The sequence below is a fragment of the Emys orbicularis genome, chromosome 14 (assembly GCF_028017835.1).
Source record: "Emys orbicularis isolate rEmyOrb1 chromosome 14, rEmyOrb1.hap1, whole genome shotgun sequence".
In the NCBI taxonomy this organism is placed as follows: Eukaryota; Metazoa; Chordata; order Testudines; family Emydidae; genus Emys; species Emys orbicularis.
The window spans coordinates 5,023,013-5,042,598 of NC_088696.1; the positions used below are offsets into that span (position 1 = coordinate 5,023,013).

The 19,586-nt window shown below is 61.3% G+C and overlaps 1 protein-coding gene across 1 annotated transcript in view; it reads right to left on the minus strand.

Moving 5' to 3' along the window:
- Window positions 1-603: 603 nt before the first annotated feature.
- ZFPM1 (zinc finger protein, FOG family member 1) overlaps window positions 604-19,586 on the minus strand; it is a 69,480-nt gene continuing 50,497 nt past the window's right edge. Inside the window, exons 4-9 of the mRNA XM_065416654.1 lie at window positions 8,033-8,135; window positions 6,280-6,489; window positions 5,489-5,713; window positions 4,529-4,624; window positions 3,913-4,062; window positions 604-3,026 (exon numbers count right to left, since the gene is read on the minus strand). Coding sequence (XP_065272726.1) covers window positions 604-3,026; window positions 3,913-4,062; window positions 4,529-4,624; window positions 5,489-5,713; window positions 6,280-6,489; window positions 8,033-8,135 — 3,207 coding nt within the window. The remainder of the gene's footprint in view (window positions 3,027-3,912; window positions 4,063-4,528; window positions 4,625-5,488; window positions 5,714-6,279; window positions 6,490-8,032; window positions 8,136-19,586) is intronic.

Below are 19,586 nucleotides of genomic sequence, written 5' to 3' on the forward strand. Positions count from 1 at the left end.
TGTCTACCAACTTCCTGCATGACCTGGGGAGAGAATCTGTGCCTCAGTTTCCCCATCTCCAAACCAAAGTGCCAAACCGCCTGTTGGATGCTGATTGTGAGAGGCTGGAGCGAGGCCTGGGAGTGGGAAGGAGAGAATCGAATTTCTGCAAAATTGCCCCCAACCCTAGAAAATCGCATCGACCAGCGCTGGGGAGCAGGGAGGCAGCCCACGCTGCAGAGCCAGCACCGGGTCAGAATGAGACCCATGCTGTGGGCGGGTGTGCCGGGGAGAAGGTGGGCGAGGGGGGGCTGCCTTTAGACATATACAACCCGGAGCTCAAAAATATGGTCCCAGGGAACACTCCCTCCCTCCAGCTTGTGTAACAGACGGGGGCCGCGTGTAGCTGTGGGCCTGGGTCCAGCGCAGGCTGGGTGTGTCCCTCTCTTGGCCTCAGTGGACACTTTCAGAAGAGCCATCCCGCCCCCCGCCTCCCCATTCCAGCCTCCTGCAGGGCCCTGGCTTGGGGCGAATCCTGCTTTAGAATCCATCGCCGGGCCGGAGCCAGCGGCCGTGGGGCGTGAGCGGTGGGCGAGGGCCGCCGAGCTGGGGTGGGGGCCGGACTCACTTGACGTGCTCGGCGGCGTGGGAGGAGCAGTAATACTTCTTGTGGGCGATGAAGGTGGACAGGCTGCTGAACTTGATGTTGCAGAGGCGACAGTATCTGTGGTTGCCGTTGGGGACGGGGCTGGGCAGGGCCTTGCTGGGCGCGGTCTGCACGCTCTTGTCCGTGTAGCCGGGCGGGGTGGCGGGCGTGAGGCCAGGCTCTCTCAGAGCCTCGGGCACCGGTGATATGTTCAAAGGGGCAGCGGGCGACACGGGCAGGCTAGGCCGGGGGGAGCCTGCGGGCAGGGGGCTGCCGTTGGAGGCCGAGGGAGCGGCGGGCTCCTTGCCGTTTAAGCTGTCCTTACGGAGCCTGGTGAGGGGCTGGGGTGGGGAGGCCGCGGGCAGGGGCGGCAGGCTGCTCTCCGGAGTCCTGGCGGCAGCTTGGAGCACGGCCTCTGGCAGTCCGGGGCCTGCCCCCGGCTTGGCTCCAAAGAGCCCGTGGGCATTACGGAAGTGCTCGATCAGGTCTCCCTTGACGGCCCCGTTGAGTGGGCAGTAGGGGCAGACGGCCAGCGGGACCTTGGCCCCCGGGAGGTGGAGGGCTTTGGCGCTGGCGTAGCGCTGCAGGGAGTCCACGCCGGAGGCACAGGGGTACGTGGCTGGCAGGGCCAGGGGTTTGGCCACCAGGGCCCCGGGGCTCACCGACAGCACCGCCTTCTCCACCTTGACCCGCACCCTGTCGGGCTCCTCGCCCGGCACATCCGGGTTCTCAGGGGCACCACTGCCCCGGGCTTTCGAGGGGGGTGGCACGGGCCCCTTGATCTTGTGCAGCTGCTCCAGGGTGCCGGCCTGGAGGGGCACGGCGGGGCAGTAGTACTTCTTGTGGGCCAGGTAGCTGTCTAGGCTGTTGAAGCTGATGCGGCAGGCTGTGCACTCGTGGTAGTCCGCCAGGGGCAGCAGTGAGGCGGGCAGCACCTCGCCCTGCAGCCGGGGCTTCTTGCTCAAGTCAATGGGGCCTTCGGCATCGGGGCTGGAGCTGGGGGAGGGGGCAGCGCCGTGGACCTTGGCCACAGAGATGAGAGCTGACAGCATGGGAGGGACCTCGGGCCGGGTGCCCCCTGCCAGCGGATCCGTGGCGCTGACCAGGCCCCCTGCCAGCTGCTCTGCCAGGTGGTGGGCCGGTCCCAGGGCAGGGCTGGCGGTGGCGTGGATTTCGTAGAGCTTGCGGCGCTTGCGGGTGCGGACGGGCTGGTGCAGGAAGGGCACCTTGGGGGCATTGGGCCGGCGCAGGGGCGGGTCATGGCGTGAGGCGCAGTAGAAGCGCTTGTGCACCATGTAGGTCTCGTGGCGGCTGAAGCGGATGTTGCATGCCTCGCACACCGTCTTGCTGGGGTCGTCGTCCGTGTCGTCCACCGAGCTGCTGGGGCTCTGGCTGTCCTCGCTGGCCCGGCCGGCCCCATCCGCCTCGGGAGAGCCTGCCTTGGCGCCGCCCTCCTCCACCTTGATCTCCGGCTTGGCCTCCGCGGCAGGGGCAGGCGGGCTGGCGTCCCTCTCAGCCTCCCCTTCCTGCGAGGGCTGCCCCTGGCCTTCGACGGCAGCGGGCGGCTGGGGTGAGAGCAGAGCCCCGGGCGTGGCCGGGCCCTTGGGGGGGGCGGGAGGGGCTTTGGCCTTGCGGGCGCCGGGCGGGCTGTCCTCGGCCAGGTGGCGGCTGGAGCAGTACAGGCGCTTGTGCACGTAGTAGTTGTTGATGTTATTGAAGGTGATCTCGCACTCGAAGCAGGTGGCGCCCTTGGGCACCGGGGTGCTGGGATAGAGGGCCGGGGGCACCGTGCCGTGGCCCTGCTTGAGCCGGCTGTGCACCAGTTCGGACATCTTGGCCAGGATCTCGGAGGCCTGGGGCACGACCGTGGCCTCGTGGCCGAACATGTACTGGGGCAGGAAGATGGTGCCGCCGGCTGTGCCCACCCCCGGCTCGCTGGGCACCGGGCTAGACCCCGGCGTGGGGCTGACGATCTCCGACTTCACCTTCACCGAGTGCAGGCTGTGCGGGGACGAGGCCCTAGAGGAGGCTTCCGGCTCCGACGTGGGGCTGGCAGCCGGCTCTGCCGGGGAGATGCCTTTGGCCGCCTCAGCCTCCCCTCTGGGGCTGTCCTTGCGCTCCTCCTTGATCCTGAGGGGTGGTGCCGCCTCACCCGAGGAAGACGAGGCTGAGGGGCAGCCTTCTGCGTGGGGGGGCCTGGCCTCACCGTTCTCCACCTCGTCCGCTGGGGTGCTGGCAGGGGACTCCGGCTGTGCCAGGGCCGGTGTGGGCTCTGCCCCTCCAAGGACAGCGGGCAGTGGGCCATGCAGTACCACGTGCTGCCGGAGGCTGGCCAGGCTGTCGGCCACGGAGCCGCAGAGGCTGCACTTCAGGATGGGGGTCCCGCTCGGCTGGCTCGGACCTGTCAGCGGGGAGGGAATGGGAGGGATCAGTGTGTGACCCCCAGCCCCCACAGGTCACAGGGCCTGGCCAGGCAGAACAGGCCCCGTGCCCCACCCAAGCCCCCTCAGCGGGCAGGAACCACAGGCCCAGCCCACGCGGCAGCGTTTCTTACGGCCGGGAGATTCTCCTCCCTCCCACCCTGCTGGATCCCATCTGGAGCGAGTGCAGAGCCGGGGGCCTGGAGCGGACAGCTCTGCCTGGCGAGGGGCACAAGCAAGGGGCCTACAGGACGCGCCTCTCTGGATGGCAAATGTCTGCCCTGCCCCAAGGCCAACTCTGCCCCAGGGCGCCAGAGTTCCCCTGGACGTGGGGGCGGGGTAGGGGCAAATGCCCCCTGTGCCAGCAGTAGGTTACTGGAGCCCTGCGAGCCCGGCAGCAGAGACCCCAGGCCTAGCTCTCCTGTGGCCTGGAAGCCTCTGTAGGGAATCACTAGGGAAGGGCAGGGGCCATTTCCCAGGGCCCCCGGTGCGGATCGTTGGCTTCGCTCGTCAGTGTCAATTTCAGAGGGGTTCTACACAAACAACCCCCACCATCTGGGGTGATCACAGAGCATCTCGATCCCTTTGTCCCCACTGGCACGGGGCAAACGAGGCAATTCCAGCCTGGGAACCCCAGCCACCACCAGAAGCTCCAGTGGCTCTGGGTACAGGTGACCCAGGCAGACGAGTCAGGGCAGGGCGGGGGAACAGACTGGCTATGGGCCATGCAGTTTAATATCGGCAACGACGCTCGTCAACACCTCTGGGCTCCCCATCCCTGGCGGACTAAGGCCAGCTCTGCCTCCCTTGGGCACACCATGCCAGGCACCTGGCACAAGAGGGGCGACCCAGCTGGACGGGACTCACCTGGCGTCAACGGCTTGGCAGCTGGCAGCCCGGGCCCAGGGGAGTACACCTCGCCCTTGGAGCCTGGCTGGCAGATCATGTGGCTGGTTACCAAGTGGCTGTACAGGATGTCCCGAGTGGTGGAGACAAAGCCGCAGCTGTGGCAGACTCCTGCAGTCACAGGAACGACGACAGTGAGAGGAGGTGCTGTGAAGGCGATCGCTGCCGGCGAGCTTCCCAGCGGTCGCGCGGGGGTCTGGCCGTGCTGCAGCTAGGGGGCGTGATGGCGGTGCGCCTGCTAGCTTGGGGTGAGCTAGCTCAGGTCCCAGGAGCAGGGAAGGCACAGCCGCCTAAGCCAGCCACCGGAGCACATACCCAGGCTCCCAGGCGTGGCGACATTCCCCCTAGCACTCAGCACTGCGAGAGCTCCGGGGCAGGGGAATTGCACTGTTCGTATTTCCAGCTGGGGAGAGTCCCGGTCTGACCGGGAGACACCCTGATCCCACCAAGCTGGGCTCTCCCAGCTCCTTCTCCCTCCCCAGCCCGTCGTGAAGCAGAGCCTCAGCGTGCAGCTCCCTGCTGCGTGGCGAGGGGGCCGTGGCGAGCCGGTGACCCAGAGCCCAGCCGAGGGACCCACCGTTCAGAGTGTCCGTGTGCACCTTCAGGTGACGCTCACAGTTGGCTTTCGTGGTGAAGGCGGAGAGGCAGATCAGGCACACGAACGGCCTCTCTCCTGAAAGGCAGAGGGACGGGCGTGAGAACAGGTGCCGCTCCCTGCCCCCATCAGAGCCTGCGCGCCCAGGCCCCCGGGATGCCCGGCAGCGAGAATCCAGTGCAGTGTAGCCCCCCTCGGCCAGAGAGAGAATGGGAGTGGGGGCCCTGTGGGCACGCGGGTCTCCGGGCTTTGAGGGGGACGACTGGGAGGTCCCAGTCTTAAAGACGGACACATGGCAGTGCAGTGGTGGGGCACCTCCAGAGAGATGATTGACAGCTCCCCAGGGGGGCAGCCCCACCCTGCCCCTGGCGGATGCGATGGGCTTGCTGCTCGTTTGGCTCCATGTGCCAAGGGAAGCTGTGTCTGGGGGCACGGAGGGGTCACGGGCCGGCTGGCCTCACCCCGACCAGAGGCTGCAGTCACAACGCCGGGGGGAGAAGGACAATTCTGGCTTGCAGAGAATTTCCAAATCTCAGCATAATCCTCTGTGACTGGGGATGACCGGTCTCCGCCCAGCTCCACGAGGCTCTGGGACGCTTGGCATGCAATGCCAGCATGGCACCTCTTCCCCTTACCGCTCACGCCCAGCCAGGGCTGGGAATGGCTAGAGCCACTGCCAGCCACAGGCCTGGGAGGATGTGTGACAGCACAGGCTGTGATGGGTTGACATGAGTCTCTCTCTCTCCCTGCTAGGGAACAAAGCAGGAGGCGGCACAGGAGGATTCATGGCCCGCAGACCTGCGCTTTGATCCTGCCCACAACGATCTGGAGGCTAAAGTCTTTCCCTAGCATCACAGCCCCCCGCCCTCGAGCCAGCCAGACCCCCAGCCTGGATTGAAGCTACACACCCTTGAGCCCTGTGCCACCCAGGGGCGCCCTTACCGCTGTGACTGCGCATGTGAATCTCCAGGGAGCTGGCGCTGGGGCAGCTCTTCTTGCACTGTGGGAAGGGGCAGACGCGCTCATTGGGGTAGGTCTCCTTGGGCTTCTCGTCCACCGAGGGCGAGCTGGAGTTCTGGCGGCTGGCGCAGTAGTACATGAGGTGGGCCTGCAGGTTCCGCTCGCTCCGGTACCAGATGCCGCAGTCCTTGCAGGGGAAGACATCCTCTGCCAGGGGAAACCGCGTTAGACAAACAAGGGGAGCAGGACAGGGTGATCACAAGTTCCCTCCCTCAAGCCCAGGGCAGATCCTGGCCAGGGTGGGCCCAGCAGGGTCATGGAGCATCCTGTCTAGGGAACGGCCAAGCGTCTCCCCGGGACACGCTCCTTCTGATGGGAGTTAGTGGAAAGGGTTAAATAAATGTTACTTCACACGAGCAGCACTTCTCTATCCTCCCTCCGCCTCAGAGCCCTGCTCAGACCCTATTCAACCCCCGACCCTGGGAGCTAGGTGCCACCCAGTTTTAGAGATTGGGAAACTGAGGCCCAGTTAGGGGAAGCATCGCCCGGGGCAGAGCTAGGAACAGCACCCAGAGCAGCCCCTGCTCATGGCATGAAGCTGGGAGATGCTCTGTTGCCCTGGATTGCTGGAGGGCAGGGTCCAGCCTGATCCCTCCACAGCCCCTCTCCAGGGGTGGTGAATTCTGTGATGCAGGCGGGTGCCTGCCGGGAGCCAGGCGGAGGACAGCCGGATCGTTTCCCGCAGGGTTGCCCGGTGGCCACTGCTGACTTACTGTTAACGACAGCGGTGGCCAGGATGGCTGCCATGCCCGCCTGCTGGGGCAGAAGCTGTATGTCTGCATGCAGCATGGCTGGGTAGGTGGAGTCCCCGGGCTCCGATTTCACAGGGTGGTTCGGGATGCCCTGCGGCTCGGCCATCACGAAGGCACTCAGCAGCTCCTTTCCCACAATGGCCTGGGTGGTTTTGCACCAGATCAGTTCACCTAGAAGGCAAAGCTTCGGTTACAGGAGCGCTGAGCATCATCTCCCCGCCCCAGTGCCGGGAGGGGCCGGGCAAAGAGAAAACCTCTCCCTCTAGGGACAGATCAATGGGGCAATGACCTTGAAAGCCTGGCCAACGTAGCACCCAATGGATGCCCCAGAGGAAAGGGTAAATCCAGCACATATTAGCACCTCACCATGCAGCACTATGCAAGGGGAGGACACTTCTTCCTGACCCCAACTGATGATCTACTTATGCCCTGAAACATGAGGATGGATGCCCCCAACAAGCTTCTTTTAGCAAGTGTGACTGCAGGGGCTGCCTGAGTCCCACAGAGTGGGGACCCCTCAAAGCTGCTCCGGCTCTGTGCGCTCAGAGCTGCAATGCCAGCGAGCCCATGAAGCAGGAGCCAGGGGCTGCAAAGCCTTCTGGATAATGACATGCAAATGAGAAACGCCAGATTGTTTTAAAGGTGCAAATCAGCTGCCTCCCCAGCATATAGCACAGACTCTGGAAAAACAGTTCTACCCTCTGATCCCGTCCGCCCAAGACAAATTGCCGAGCATTGAGAGGTGAGCTTACAGACGCCAAGGGTTTCGGCTGCCTTTGTACAGTAGCTCGCAATACCCACAATTGCCTGGAGGTGGCAGTGTCAGCACGTGTGGAGGCTGAGCTGATTTTAGTGGCCTATTCGCACTTTAGGCTGGACCTCTCCCTGCCCAGCCTCTAATGGCCACTAGAGCCTGCAAACCGGGGGTGGCATTAACGCCAGGGAGCCACCAGGCGGGGCTCTCTCCAGGGGAACAGTTGCTGGCCGCCAGGAGGCCGGGGAACAGTTGCCCCAGGACTTCTAGCTGTGGAGTGGAGAATACAGAGGGTGGGGGAGACTGAGGTAGGGCAGGGGGGAGAGATGGGACGGTGACTAGATGGGAGCTAATAGCTCTGTCCCCTCCCATCCCAGGAGCCTTCCCTCCCAGCCATGCTCAGCCCACTTGTCAGCGAGCTCCCTGGCTCTATAAAGAGGACAGCGGCCATGTGGCTGGCACGACACACCCACATCCTAGGCACAGTGAGCCGTGCTCTCTGCCCACGCTGGATGCCACATTGGGGCCGCTCACAGCCCGGGCTGGGCTTTTGGGGACACAGCCTAGTGAGCCGGGCTGCGTTAGCACGGATCAATAGTTCCGATCACAGCCAGCTTTCTGCCCCTGACGCGCTCCTGCAGCGAGCCGGAACCTGCAGGCACAGAGCGTGGACTGGAGCAGGGAACCAGCCAGTGAAACTGACCAGAACCAGAGCGTGAAACTGACGGGGGCTCATTTGCCTGCCTGAGCCAAGCGACGGGCAGGACGTGATGAGCCGTAGCCGCAATTACTTTCTGCCAGGCTTAAGATCCTGGCCTGAAGGAGTGTGTTTGTGGGGGGAATAAATCTGATTTTCAGGGTGACGCTGGCCCTTTAAACGCGAAAGGTCCCCAGCAGACAGGATGTGGTAGGTGCGAGAAGAGGCCAGGTGGCTTTCTACACAGCGAGTATAATACCAACCCTTCCTGTAGATCACCGAGTTGGCGTCGGCTTCTCCGGACACCAGGGGCAGCCTGGACAGCCAGCAGCGCTCGTCCCCCAGCATCAGCGTCACAGGCGGACTCTGCCAACAGTGGAAACACAGGAGAGACGACGTGAATGAATGCAGGGCTGTCACTGACCCATCCCAGCATGGGGCAAAAAAAGCCCTGAGCCAGCTACCTCTGTGGGGTACCCACTCACCTGTGCCCCAGTGGTAAGAGCCCAGCGTGGAGGTCCTGGGGGTGGGGGACACACGGAAGGAGGGGAAGGCCCTAGGAGTTGAGCTCCTCCTGGACATAGGTCTCGCGTTGAAATTGGCAGGATCTGGGGACTGCAGGGCTGTATAAGCCCCACCCCCATTCTGTACGTGGACGCTGCTGTCACACATCCTCCTGGGGTGCCGAGGTGTGCAAAGAGGCCCTCATGGGCTCTACGGGGATTGATGCGGGGGAGAAAGAGCTGCTGGCCAGGCCAGCGTAGGGAGCTGGAGAGCTCTGCGGGCATTACTGGAACACCCCCCCCAGGGAAGCTCAGCCCCTGGGAGCTGGGGGGCGCAGAGCAGCAGGACAAGGCCACACCTTGGGGGTGGGTGAAGAGGAGACAGGCTGGGGGAAGAGACGGTCGGGAGGGGGCACTGACTTGCCTAGCCGACCCACTCAAAATTGGACTCGTTTGCATCAAACATTTCAACGTCTCCGTGGGTATTTATGGTAGGGTATGTGCATGCTTGGATACATGCACACACAAGACACCCCTGCATCCCCAGCGTACGTGCCGCTTGCTGCAGAACTCGGCCCTAGGATGAGCTGTCGCATGCACGCTACCCCCCACTGAGCTCATCTTGTCTGGCGGCCGAATCGCACTGACTCCCGAGAGTCACTCCTGACCCAGGCCCCTCCGTTCCCCAGACCTTTGGGATCCCCTCCCTGCCCTGCCCCGAGTAGCTGGGTGCGAAGCCATTCTGGGTACGGAAGATGCAGCCAGGCACCAGCCCAGGTCACCACTCAGCAACAGTGCAGCATTTGCATCGGCTGTTGCTGCAGCATCAAACAGGGACAGATGTGCGGGGTCTGAGAGCCCACGGGGTCCTCTCCTGTCACACCAGTCTCAGGGCATTGGATCAGGACTGCCCCAGCACCGAAGGGTGGAGCCCCCACCCCGACTCCCCCACCTGCACCCTCGTTCCGCTCGGAGGGAGGTGGGCTCCTCTCGGCCCCCCCTCTCCGCAGTCCTGGAACAGCTCCCAGCAGCGCCCTCCCCACAGAGTGGCTGGGGAACCCCTCCCCTTTGAGCGACCTCGGCGCCGTTCCCCAGAGCCAGCCCTGCTGATTGTCCCACGAGGTGAGCCCGGGGCATCGAAACGCTTCACCTATGTCTGTGCATGATCAAGCTGCTGCACATGGATCCAGATCAGCCCCTCCCCCTGGCCCATTGCCATTACGGGCATCAGCAATACGGCAGCGTGCATCCAGGCCGCTGGCTAGCCGCCCCTCCGGCACCACGCGCTGCTGGCGTGCTCTGCACTTGTGCTGACAAGATGTTATTTCCTCTCCTGCTTAACTCGGGGTCTAACAATCCCGCGTGCCCCCTGCGCAGGAAACACTCGTATCACCCCTGGCCTCGGCGTAGCGCCAGTGACGGGGGCAGGGAGGAAGAGAAGGGGGGGCGGAGAAGGGAGGGACTGTCTTTGCTTGTCCTGGTGTTAGCAGGATGCCAGAAGGCATCTGCCAGCAGGGTGGGCAGCACAGAGCACTCCACATGCCCATGGAGACAGCGCCGGGCCCCGGGTTCACATGCCACGCACTGCCGCGGGAATCTCACGGGGCCGAGAAAACGTTTGCACAGGCCACGTGGTGGCAATAGCAGACCATGAAGCACCGGGGCCCGATGCTGCCCCCCACTGCCGTGACAGGGGGCAGCCGTCTGCCTTGTAGAACCCGCCCCCTGCCATCACGGGCATGGGGGAGACGTGGTTGGGTCACGCTGACCCTTCGCTGACTAAACACGCCCAAGACACCGCCTCTGTGCACAGGAAAAGGCCCAACAGGACATGTGGGACCCCCCAACCCACCAGAGCCAGTTACACCCGTGCCCCACCATGCCCTTCTGAAAGGCAGAGAGACGGGCCTCGCCTCCACTGGGCCCTGCCGGCCGATAACCAATGGCTCTGCCGGCGGGTCGGGGAGAGGAGTCCCGAGTGAGGGGCCTGGCTGATCACAAAGAACGCGGGCGCCCAGAGGCCTGGCTGATCACATCTGCCATGGCCAGACCGCGAGGAGAGATGGTGCCTCTCCAAGGGCTAGAGCCCATGCCATGGAGGGTTTGCACAAGGGGAGCCTGCGTTTTCCAGCTGCCCCTGTGGGCCCCACCAGACAATCTGAAGACCGCAGAGGGAGGCTGGCCTCAAAGCCAACCCCCCAAAACAGCTCAGCTAAGACTCTAGCTCTTGGGGCAATGGCCAAGCTGGGAGACCCACTGAGCACCGTCCTCACGCGCCCCTTCATCACAGCCCCATGAGCTGCTGTCACGGGGGACAGGGCCGTGTGCCCTTGGGGGGAGCAGCAGAGCCAGGCCAGCACTTCACAGGGCGCCGGGTGCCTGCAGAACACATGTCTCCATCTGTGTAGCTTAACAAAGAGACGGTGAAAGGGTGACTTGATCACAGTACCTACACGGGGAACAAATATTTAACCTAGCCGAGAAAGGGCTAACGCGATCCAGTGGCTGGGAGTTGAAGCCAGAGAAATTCAGACTGGAAATGTACGTTTTTAGTAGTGAGAGTAATTTACCAAGGGTCGCAGTGGATTCTCCATCCCTGGCAGTTTTTCAATTGAGATGGGATGTTTCCCTAAAAGCTCTGCTCTGGGAATTATTTGGGGGCTGTTCTCTGGCCTGGGCTATACAGGAGATCAGAGATGAGCACAATGGTTCCTTCTGGCTTTGGAATATAGGAGTTTATGGACCGACTGAAGGCAGCAGGCTCCGGCCCACAGCGTCGTGCTGCTATAGGTGATGCTTTCGGAGCAGGGACTGTGTTTGTACAGCGCCCCGCACACTGGGGGTCTGCTCCAGGATTGGGGCTCTCAGCCGTTACAATAATACAAAAACCAACAACTATCCCGGCAGTTTTCCGAGGAGCCCCCTCGCACCCATGACGGTGGGGTTAAAGCAGGGTCAAGCATGGGCAGAGGGACACAGGGATGTCCCATCTCCAGTGATCCACAAGTTTCCAGTCCAGCTTTATTCACCCCACCAGTTACACACCAGCTTCTCCCAGGTGACCGGTTCGTGGCATCGGCCTGGACCAGCTTTGCTGGTTCCCAAGCTGTGCCATCGGCGGCGTGAGCACCCAGACAATGCACAAGGGGGAAAGCACCAACACACACCACAGGAGTCGTGTCCTTTGGGGAAGGGCGGGGGGCTTACAAAGCGAAGGGGAGCTCATCTGGAAGGGCCTCGGGGAAAGGAAGAGGCCCCAGCAGCCGGGATGCACCCCTCTGGCAAAGTGTCAGGGCTACGGCAGCATCTGCCTCCCACTCCCCGCTCGTGTCTGGCCTCAGACCAGCTCTGCCTTCATGCGTCTCTAATGAATATTAATGAGCAGAGGAGGGAAAAAAAATAAATCTGCCTGATCCTTCGATGGCTGCTGCGGTAACGATATGAAATCTAATTATTCGTCCCAATATTTCTAAACCCTCACACTCCGACTGACAGGCTTGGTCGGTTTAGGCCTTATCACCGCACGGAGCAGAGTGCTCCTAGCGTGATAAAAACACACACACACACACCGACCGGCACACACAGTTTTTGCTGATGGTGCAGAAAGGATCCTAATTTTTTGTATATATTAAAAAAAAAAAAAAAAAAAAAAAAAGATGTCATGCCCAGAGCAATCCAAGGTCAGGGAGGCGGGTGGGGCTGTGGAAATGAGGGGGGTTCACCCCCCCCCCGGTATTGGGCAATGGAATGTGCTCATCTGTCCCAGACCAGCGATCCCAGTTAGCTGCAGATACTCCCACTGGCTTTTCCTGCCCCCTCCCCCAAACTAGAGGCAATCGCCATCATTGGTGCCCAGGAGGAAGCGAGTCCGGCCTGCCCCTGAGGGAGCCACCTGCCTGCCCCTGTGCCGGGCAGGTGTTTGGAAGGGTTAAATATTCGCCCCAGATACAGGAGTTCTGGCTGCATCTGGGGGGGGGGGGGGGAAAGAGAATCGTCTCCTGGGCAGAAAAAGATTGGCGTTGTGCCTAGCATAGTCGCTTTGGGAGGAGGAGGAGCGCGTGCGCTGGTGTCCCATGAGCTGCATTCTGGGATTGTCCCGGGCGGGTGGGGGGGGTTGTTGACATCCCCCGAGTGCCCCAACCCGCCGCCTGCTGGGACGTAGGGTCCTTGGAGTTATTGCTCTGTATGGAGCCCCCCAGCATCCAACCTGCTCCTGCCGCACAAGCCTCCCCCCATCGGCCAGCGCCCGTGAGCTCCGCCATGGCCCAGGCCACCCGAGCAAACCCCTCTACTGCCACACCAGTCCAATGACCATCCGACCCCAAACAGGTCCTCACGGCCCGGCCCAGAGACCCTCTGATCCCAACCGGCCCCTGCGGCTCGGCCCAGAGACCCCAAACCAGCCCCCCCAACCCGGCCCAGAGACCCCAAACCAGTCCCCACGGCCCGGCCCAGAGACTCTCTGATCCCAACCAGCTCCCACAGCCCAACCCAGCGACCCTCTGATCCCAAATGGGCCCCCGCGACCCAGCCCAGTGACCCTCTGACCTCACACTGGCCCCCACAGCCTGGCTCAGCAACCCTCCAATCCCAAACCGGCCCCCATGGCCCAGCCCAGGAACCCTCTGATCCAAACCAGCGACCATCCAACCCCAAACCGGCCCCCGTGGCCCAGCCCAATGACCCCAAACCAGCCCCCGTGGCCTAGCTCTGCGACCCTTCAACCGCAAACTGACCCCTGAAGCCCAGCCCAGCAACCCCAAACTGGCCTCCACGACCCAGCCCAGCCCCCCTCCTACCCCAAATCGGCCTCCGTGGCCTAGGCCACCCTCCTACCCCAAACTGGCTCCGTGACCCTCTGACCCCAAACCGTCCCCCATGGCCCAGCCCAGCGACCCCAAACCGACCCCCGTGGCCCAGCCCAGCGACCCCGAACCATCCCCCACGGCCCGGCCCAGTGACCCTCCAACCCCGGCTCCCAAGTAACCCTACAATAACAAACTGTTCCCCATGGTCCCACATAAAGTGACCCCCACCGCCCAGTGCTGCCGAGGGAGCAAGCAACAGCCATGCGCATACACAACGGAGGGGAACGGGCTAGTTCAAGGAGCAGCCCCTGCCTGTGAGAAATCCCCCCGCCCCCACATTTACACTGGTTTGGTCTAACTGCATCCCAATTCAATGGCTCGTCCCCCTCCTGCACTCCCATCTCCCCAAATTCAGCAGGGCTCAGCCCAGGCCCAGTCTCCCTTTGTGTCCTGGCACAATGCTGGGGAAGGATCGGGGAGGAGCAAAGCCGCCCGTCCCCTCTGCCTGATGAGCGCTGGCTGCCTGGCATGGCTCCCCCTTCACATGCCCCCCGTCTAGGCTGACCAGGTAGCAAGGGTGAATAATCGGGACAGGGGGTGGGGGGTAATAGGAGCCTATATAAGAAAAAAGCCCCAAATATCGGGACTGTCCCTATAAAATCGGGACAACTGGTCACCCTACCCCTGTCACAGGGCCATGCTGTGCCTCGGTCCCCCCCCCAGCTGCCCAGTGGCTCTCACAACCCTCCTTGTTTTTCTCTTAACAATGAGGTCAGTGTCTCGATTCTGAACCGGCCTCGATAACCATCAGAAACCCTATCTGTGCAGCATCCGCTCGCTCGCAGAGCTTTATCTGGGGCAGCGCCGACCTCCCGCTCCGCCACTCAGACACCAGCAGGCACGCCGGGGGGGCAGGGAGAGGAGTTAGCCATTAACTTTGGGCCTGGGCTGTGCAGGGCTTTGGGGCAGGGAGACACCTGGGTGGGGGAAGGAGAGGAGAAGAAGGATGCAGGCAAGGCAAGCCCAGGCCTTGTTACAGCAAGCAGCCTGGTGAGCCCCCGGAGCTGGGCCGGGCAGCTCTGTGGGTCACAGGCACCGGTCCAGGCTGGCTCTGACAGCACTGCAGAGAATGGGCAAGAAATAGTCACAACACCCCTATGCGCACCCCTTAGCATAATAGGGCCAGCAACATTCTCGTCCGTGTCCCCATTGCCTGGGCGGGGAGCAGAGCCCAGGCTTGGGTCCAACCCCCTGCCAGACGGCTGGATGGCATCTTGCCTGAATTGCGGTGGCCCATGAGCCGGCCCTGCAGGGCTCATAAGCAGAGTGGGACTCCTGGATTCATTGTGTCCCAGGCAGAGGAGTAACTCCAGCAGTGGAGACATGCCAGGGCTTTTATCTATGGGGGTAGCAGGCCACCCCTCCCTAGCCAGGTTCCTCTCCAGGGGGGCTGCGGGCCAGGCTGGTTACGTGGCAATGACAAGGTGCAGGACTTTGCTTTGTCCTGCTAAGGGAGAGGGGAGCCCTGCCCGGTTAGCGCCTGAGGGGAGGCAGTGTCACCTAGTGGCTCGAGCACTGGCCTGGGACTCCGGAGAACTGGGTTCTAATCCCAGCACTGCCACCGTCCGATTCTGGACAAGTCACTGCCCCATTCTGTGCCTCAGGTTTTCCCCATTTTACAGCTGACGCCGGCCTCCTTTGTACGGCGGCTGGAGATCGACAGACAAGAAGCGCTGTGTCTGCAGCACAGCTCGCTGTTAGTATTATTAGGTGGAAAGTTGGGCTGGCCCAGGCTGCACTTCGCATGGCTTGAGCGGATGGCCACGGCCAGCGACAGTGACAGTGAAGACGGCTTGTGGTGCATCTACAACAGCAAGGTGACGGGAGCGGGGAGTCCCTCTGAAGAGCACTTGCTGTTTGGATGTCACTGTAAGCATTGGGGGCACCCATGTTTACCCCAGCAGCCAGTGCAGCCTGCCCCAGAAACTTGGCTGGCCCGGAGTTCCCAAGGCAGCTCGGAACTACGCTCCAGCCAAGCGTGACGTCCCCCCAGCAGCCTCCCCGCAGGTCAGGCCCAACAATCAGAGCGAGACAGACAAGCCAGGCCCGGAACATGCGCCCCGCGGCTTGTCCCCGGGCAGCATGGCAGCCTGTAACCAGACGCTCCGGGGAGGCTGTGCCTTGTTCTTCCTCCCCCCTCCTCAAAAACAACAAAGGAAAATCGACTGAAGGGCGATAGTCACTATCAGGGATGGAGCTGCGATTCCTTCCTCAGTTCTCTGGGCAGAGATAGGAAGGGAGGCGAGCGGCAGAGAAAAGCAGGGCTGGAAATCATCAACGCGGCTCGATAAGGGAGCTGCTGAAATGGGAGCAAAAATATTTAGACAATAAATGAAGTATCCGAAAAGCCGCGCGTATCTTTAAGGAATCAATCATCCTGTACCGGGTGTCTGGACATACGGCGCCAAAGGAGAGATAGCCGCTGAAATGGAGAGATAAGGGTTAATCAAGGATTTAATTCGGCAAAGATAAACAGGGCCTGAGCTAAAAAAAAGGAGAGAGAGAGAAAGACACAGCCAAGACTCTTTGTCCCAATATTTCTTGCAAGAACCTTAAAGTTCTGGACGATCCCACCGCCCCCTCCCAGCTTCTGAAGATATGGTGGGGCCTGGCCAAGCCCCCGCAGCGTCGGGCCAGGGCTGGGAGGGAAATCCACGGAGGGCACAGATGTCGCCTCAGCCCGTCCTGCTGGAGAGGGTGCTGTCTCTGTAAGCTGGGAATCCGCCTCCCCGCGGAGGAGTCGCTGAGCTCCCAGCGAGCCAGCCTGGGCCGTGAGACACAGACGGCACTGCCAGGGCGAGTCAAGCGTCGGGACGGCTCACTGGGCAGGTTTCACCCGGGCTCCCAATCCCGCAGCAAGGACATCTGCTCCCAGCAGCATGTCTGGGTCAGAGGAGGCTGGGGTGGGGGAAAGCCAAGCCATTCCTGCTAGCTTATCCACCACTCTGCACCCCACTTCCAAGCTGGCTTTTCCCCTAGTCCTCCCAGTCCATGGAGAAAGGCAGATACTTCTTAGGCTGGCAGCCCCCAGAGCCTGTAAGCTCCTGGCAGACGGCGGGCACAATGCAGATAAAATAACGAGTGGGCTGAATGCAGCCCACTCGGGACAGGGGCCTGGAGGCACTGGCTTTATGCCAGGTCTGCCAGTCTGCTCCCACTTTGTACCACTGCCCTTCCCCGGCCTAATGGCCAGAGATGCATCTTCCAGAGAGGAGAGTGGAACACGGTCTCCTTGGAGTCACCAGGGCTGCCCCCTGACTGGTTGATGCAGCCGTCTGTGACTCCCTGGGATGTTCCTATCCACCCCACAGCGGCAATTCTGTGCTGCTCCTCACCCTACGCCCAGTGCAGCGCTCGGCTCTTCCTGGGCTCCCAGCATCACCCCCCCACAGCAGAAAGGCACCTTGGGTACCACGCGAGCCGGGCAGGTGGCTCTGCCAGTGCACTAAAGCGGGCAGAGTCTGACCAGGCACACGAGGATCCACTGGGACCGCGACAGCCACAGGCCCCCAACTCAGCCTGGTAACTCACAGCCAGGGAGCCTGGCTTGGTTCATTAAAGCAGGTGACTGCTACAGACAGTCTCTAGCCCTCCCCCGTGTCTCACCCCCGTGTGTGTCTATGATACCGTACAGCACTCAGTGCACCGTCCATCCACGGAGCGCCGTGATTTCCAAACACTCTACATAAAGCCTCAGACATTGCACTCCGATGTGGGCAGGTCAAGGGCGTCATCTCAATATTAGTCCTGGGGAAACTGAGGCAGAGAAGTGACATAACCGAGGTCACCCTCTGAGTCAGTGGCAGGGTCGGGATTAGAATTTGCAACCCACAGGCACAAAGCTGCTCTGCATCCCTGCACCCTCTCAGGTAGGACACCAAGCCCGAGCCAAAAGGTCCGCGTCCCTTCAGCCCCCTGGGAACTGAGACCCCACGACTGCCCTCCTGGAAGGCACCACTGTCGTGCATCTGGCTCTTTTATTTTCCTGTGGCAACTGGGTTCCAAACTCTGTGTTTGTGCTAGTTCTGTGCAGAAACCCGGCTTGCAGTTTAAATCGAACTTTGTATAGCGCCCGTGATCTTTGTTAGGCCATCCCTCTCTCCAGGAACCTTTCGACACTGGCTCCCTCAGACTGGAAGAGAAGCCCTGCGCGGTCAGAGACATGCCCCATGACGATGCACACACAACAGTAGGTGGATGTGCAACTTCAGCCGGCAGTTACACACGCATTTGCTTGAAAATATGGACCATGACGTTACATATACGAGACAAGGAGAGTACGTTACCAAAGCATCGCAAGTTCTTCTACAGTCATACATGCGCCTCCTACCCTCCCCCGGGCCAGAACGGGGCAAACTATTAGCAGCGAACAATCTCTTTGTTGACTGTGGCCGTTGATTTTTTGTGTGAATTGCCTGGCTCAGCTCCCATGAGTTTGGGTGCACTGGCAGCTACTGGACAAATGTCCAATGGAAAAACCACATTGTCCACAAACTTCACTGCGAGGATCCAGCAGTTGCTGTTTGAACCGGGAACAGTTCTGCCTGGCCGCAGGTCACACGGCACTGTTTCAGTTCCCTGATTGGATGAACGTAACTCCGAGTACCTGGCAATTGTGTATTTGCAGGGCTGGGGCGGCCGATGTTCCCAAGTGTGCAGAGAGGCCTGACACGGTGAACGGGACATGTGCCGCTGAGAGTCCTGCTGCGGGGACGCACTGTGGCACCCTCACTGGGAGCTGGGTGGCGATCACCGAGCCCTTTGGGAATTCCGGGTGGCTTGCCCTGTACTGCAGCTCTGCCTGGGGCATTTTAACAGAGCAGGAGGGGAAAACTTGCAGAGGAAGCTCCCACCCACCGGTCCCTTTGGGACACACCAATGCCAGGTACGTTCCTTGGTGTGTCTCTCTGGCTGGTCCCTGCATCTGTGGCAGTCCGGTGTGAGGACTCAGCACACATCCTGCCAGCCACCTCACCCCCTGGCTGCTCTCGGAGAGCGAGAACACAAGCGGCTGAGACAGCCACAGCACAGCCCTTGAAAAGGTGAATGAGCATTGGGGAGCCATTTCTGCACCATTCCCCCAAGTCTAGACCGGCGTAGGTTCCTGGGGGCAGGGATCTGTAGGTTTGCCAGTCTACGAAGCGCCACGGGCGCCTGTAGAATCTGGACCTGTGCTGAAGAACGGGAGGCAACAACGGACTGTGCTCGTCGGCAGGAGCCGGCGAATCCCAGGTGTGCTGCTTTGATCCTGGGGCCATTCCTTCCTCGATGTCCCCGAGACCCTACAGGAAGCCCGTGGCATATTCTGCAAGTGCGGACAGAGCTTCCAAGCAGACTAATAAAAGCTTGTGCAGTGCCTGGAAGATCTATCATCCTATGGAACTGGCCAGGCTGATCACAACGTCACGCGTCTGATCAAGAGTACTACAGAGCAAAGGGCAGAGAGAAGAAATTCTAGTGGGGAGGGGGACATGCTCCCCCCCAGTACATCTGTGATGAGGGTTAGTGAAATGGGGAGGGGGGGGCGCACAGCGAGAGACAACAGGGCAGAACAAGCTTGGCTTGGGTCTCTACACCACTGACAGCGGTGGATTCAGAAATTAAGCCCAGCAGGTAGGAAGCTCCAGCTGGGATTTCAAAAGAGATCACAGGTCTGTTCATCAGCGCACTTCTAAAGCCTGGTGCTGCGGTGATATAGCCCTGCCAGGGTCTGCATTAATGAGATGAACGGAACAGGAGAGATGGCAGCTCGCGTCCCGCGCATGAACGGCCACATTCCGGCACCAGGGAACTGGGGCCTCGGCTTTGTGTTATAATTACACCAAGGTGTTTGGAAGGGACTGGGGGAAAAGGGAGTCAGGCATGCACAAGCCTGGGAGACAGACGGTGCGGTGGGAAAAGCAAACCTTAAGCCTTGTGCCAAACTGCAGCTTGGGGACAGAACCAGGATGACTTTGTCGTAACGGTTTATCAGCAAGAATAAATGCAGCCCATCCATCATCTTGACCAGACCTGTGCAGTGGGCCCGGCCTTTTCTCAAGGGGGGCTGTGTGCGTGAGAAGTTAACTCCCAGAGGGACGGAGCAATTCTCAAGAGCCTGCCAAAGCGAGCGACGAGTAATCTCATCGCCACGGCCAGCCACAGCTCGCACCAAACCTCGCAAGAAAGGCTTCCAAAGAGGTGACCGATGCCCCACAAGAAGACATCTTCCAGGCACCAGCTGTGACCACAGAAGACTAAAGCGTACGTCAGCCGCGGTGCTTCTCCAGGGGACGGGTGCGCGCGTGTGAGGGAGGGAGATACCAGTTGAGACAGTCACTGAGAAACAGCGCATCCACAGTGCACAGATTGTGGTAGGGAGGGAAATTCCTGCCAGAATCTAGATCTGGAGCCAACTAACTCTTCCCTTCTGACCCCTGCTCTTTGGAAGAGATTTACATCCCATT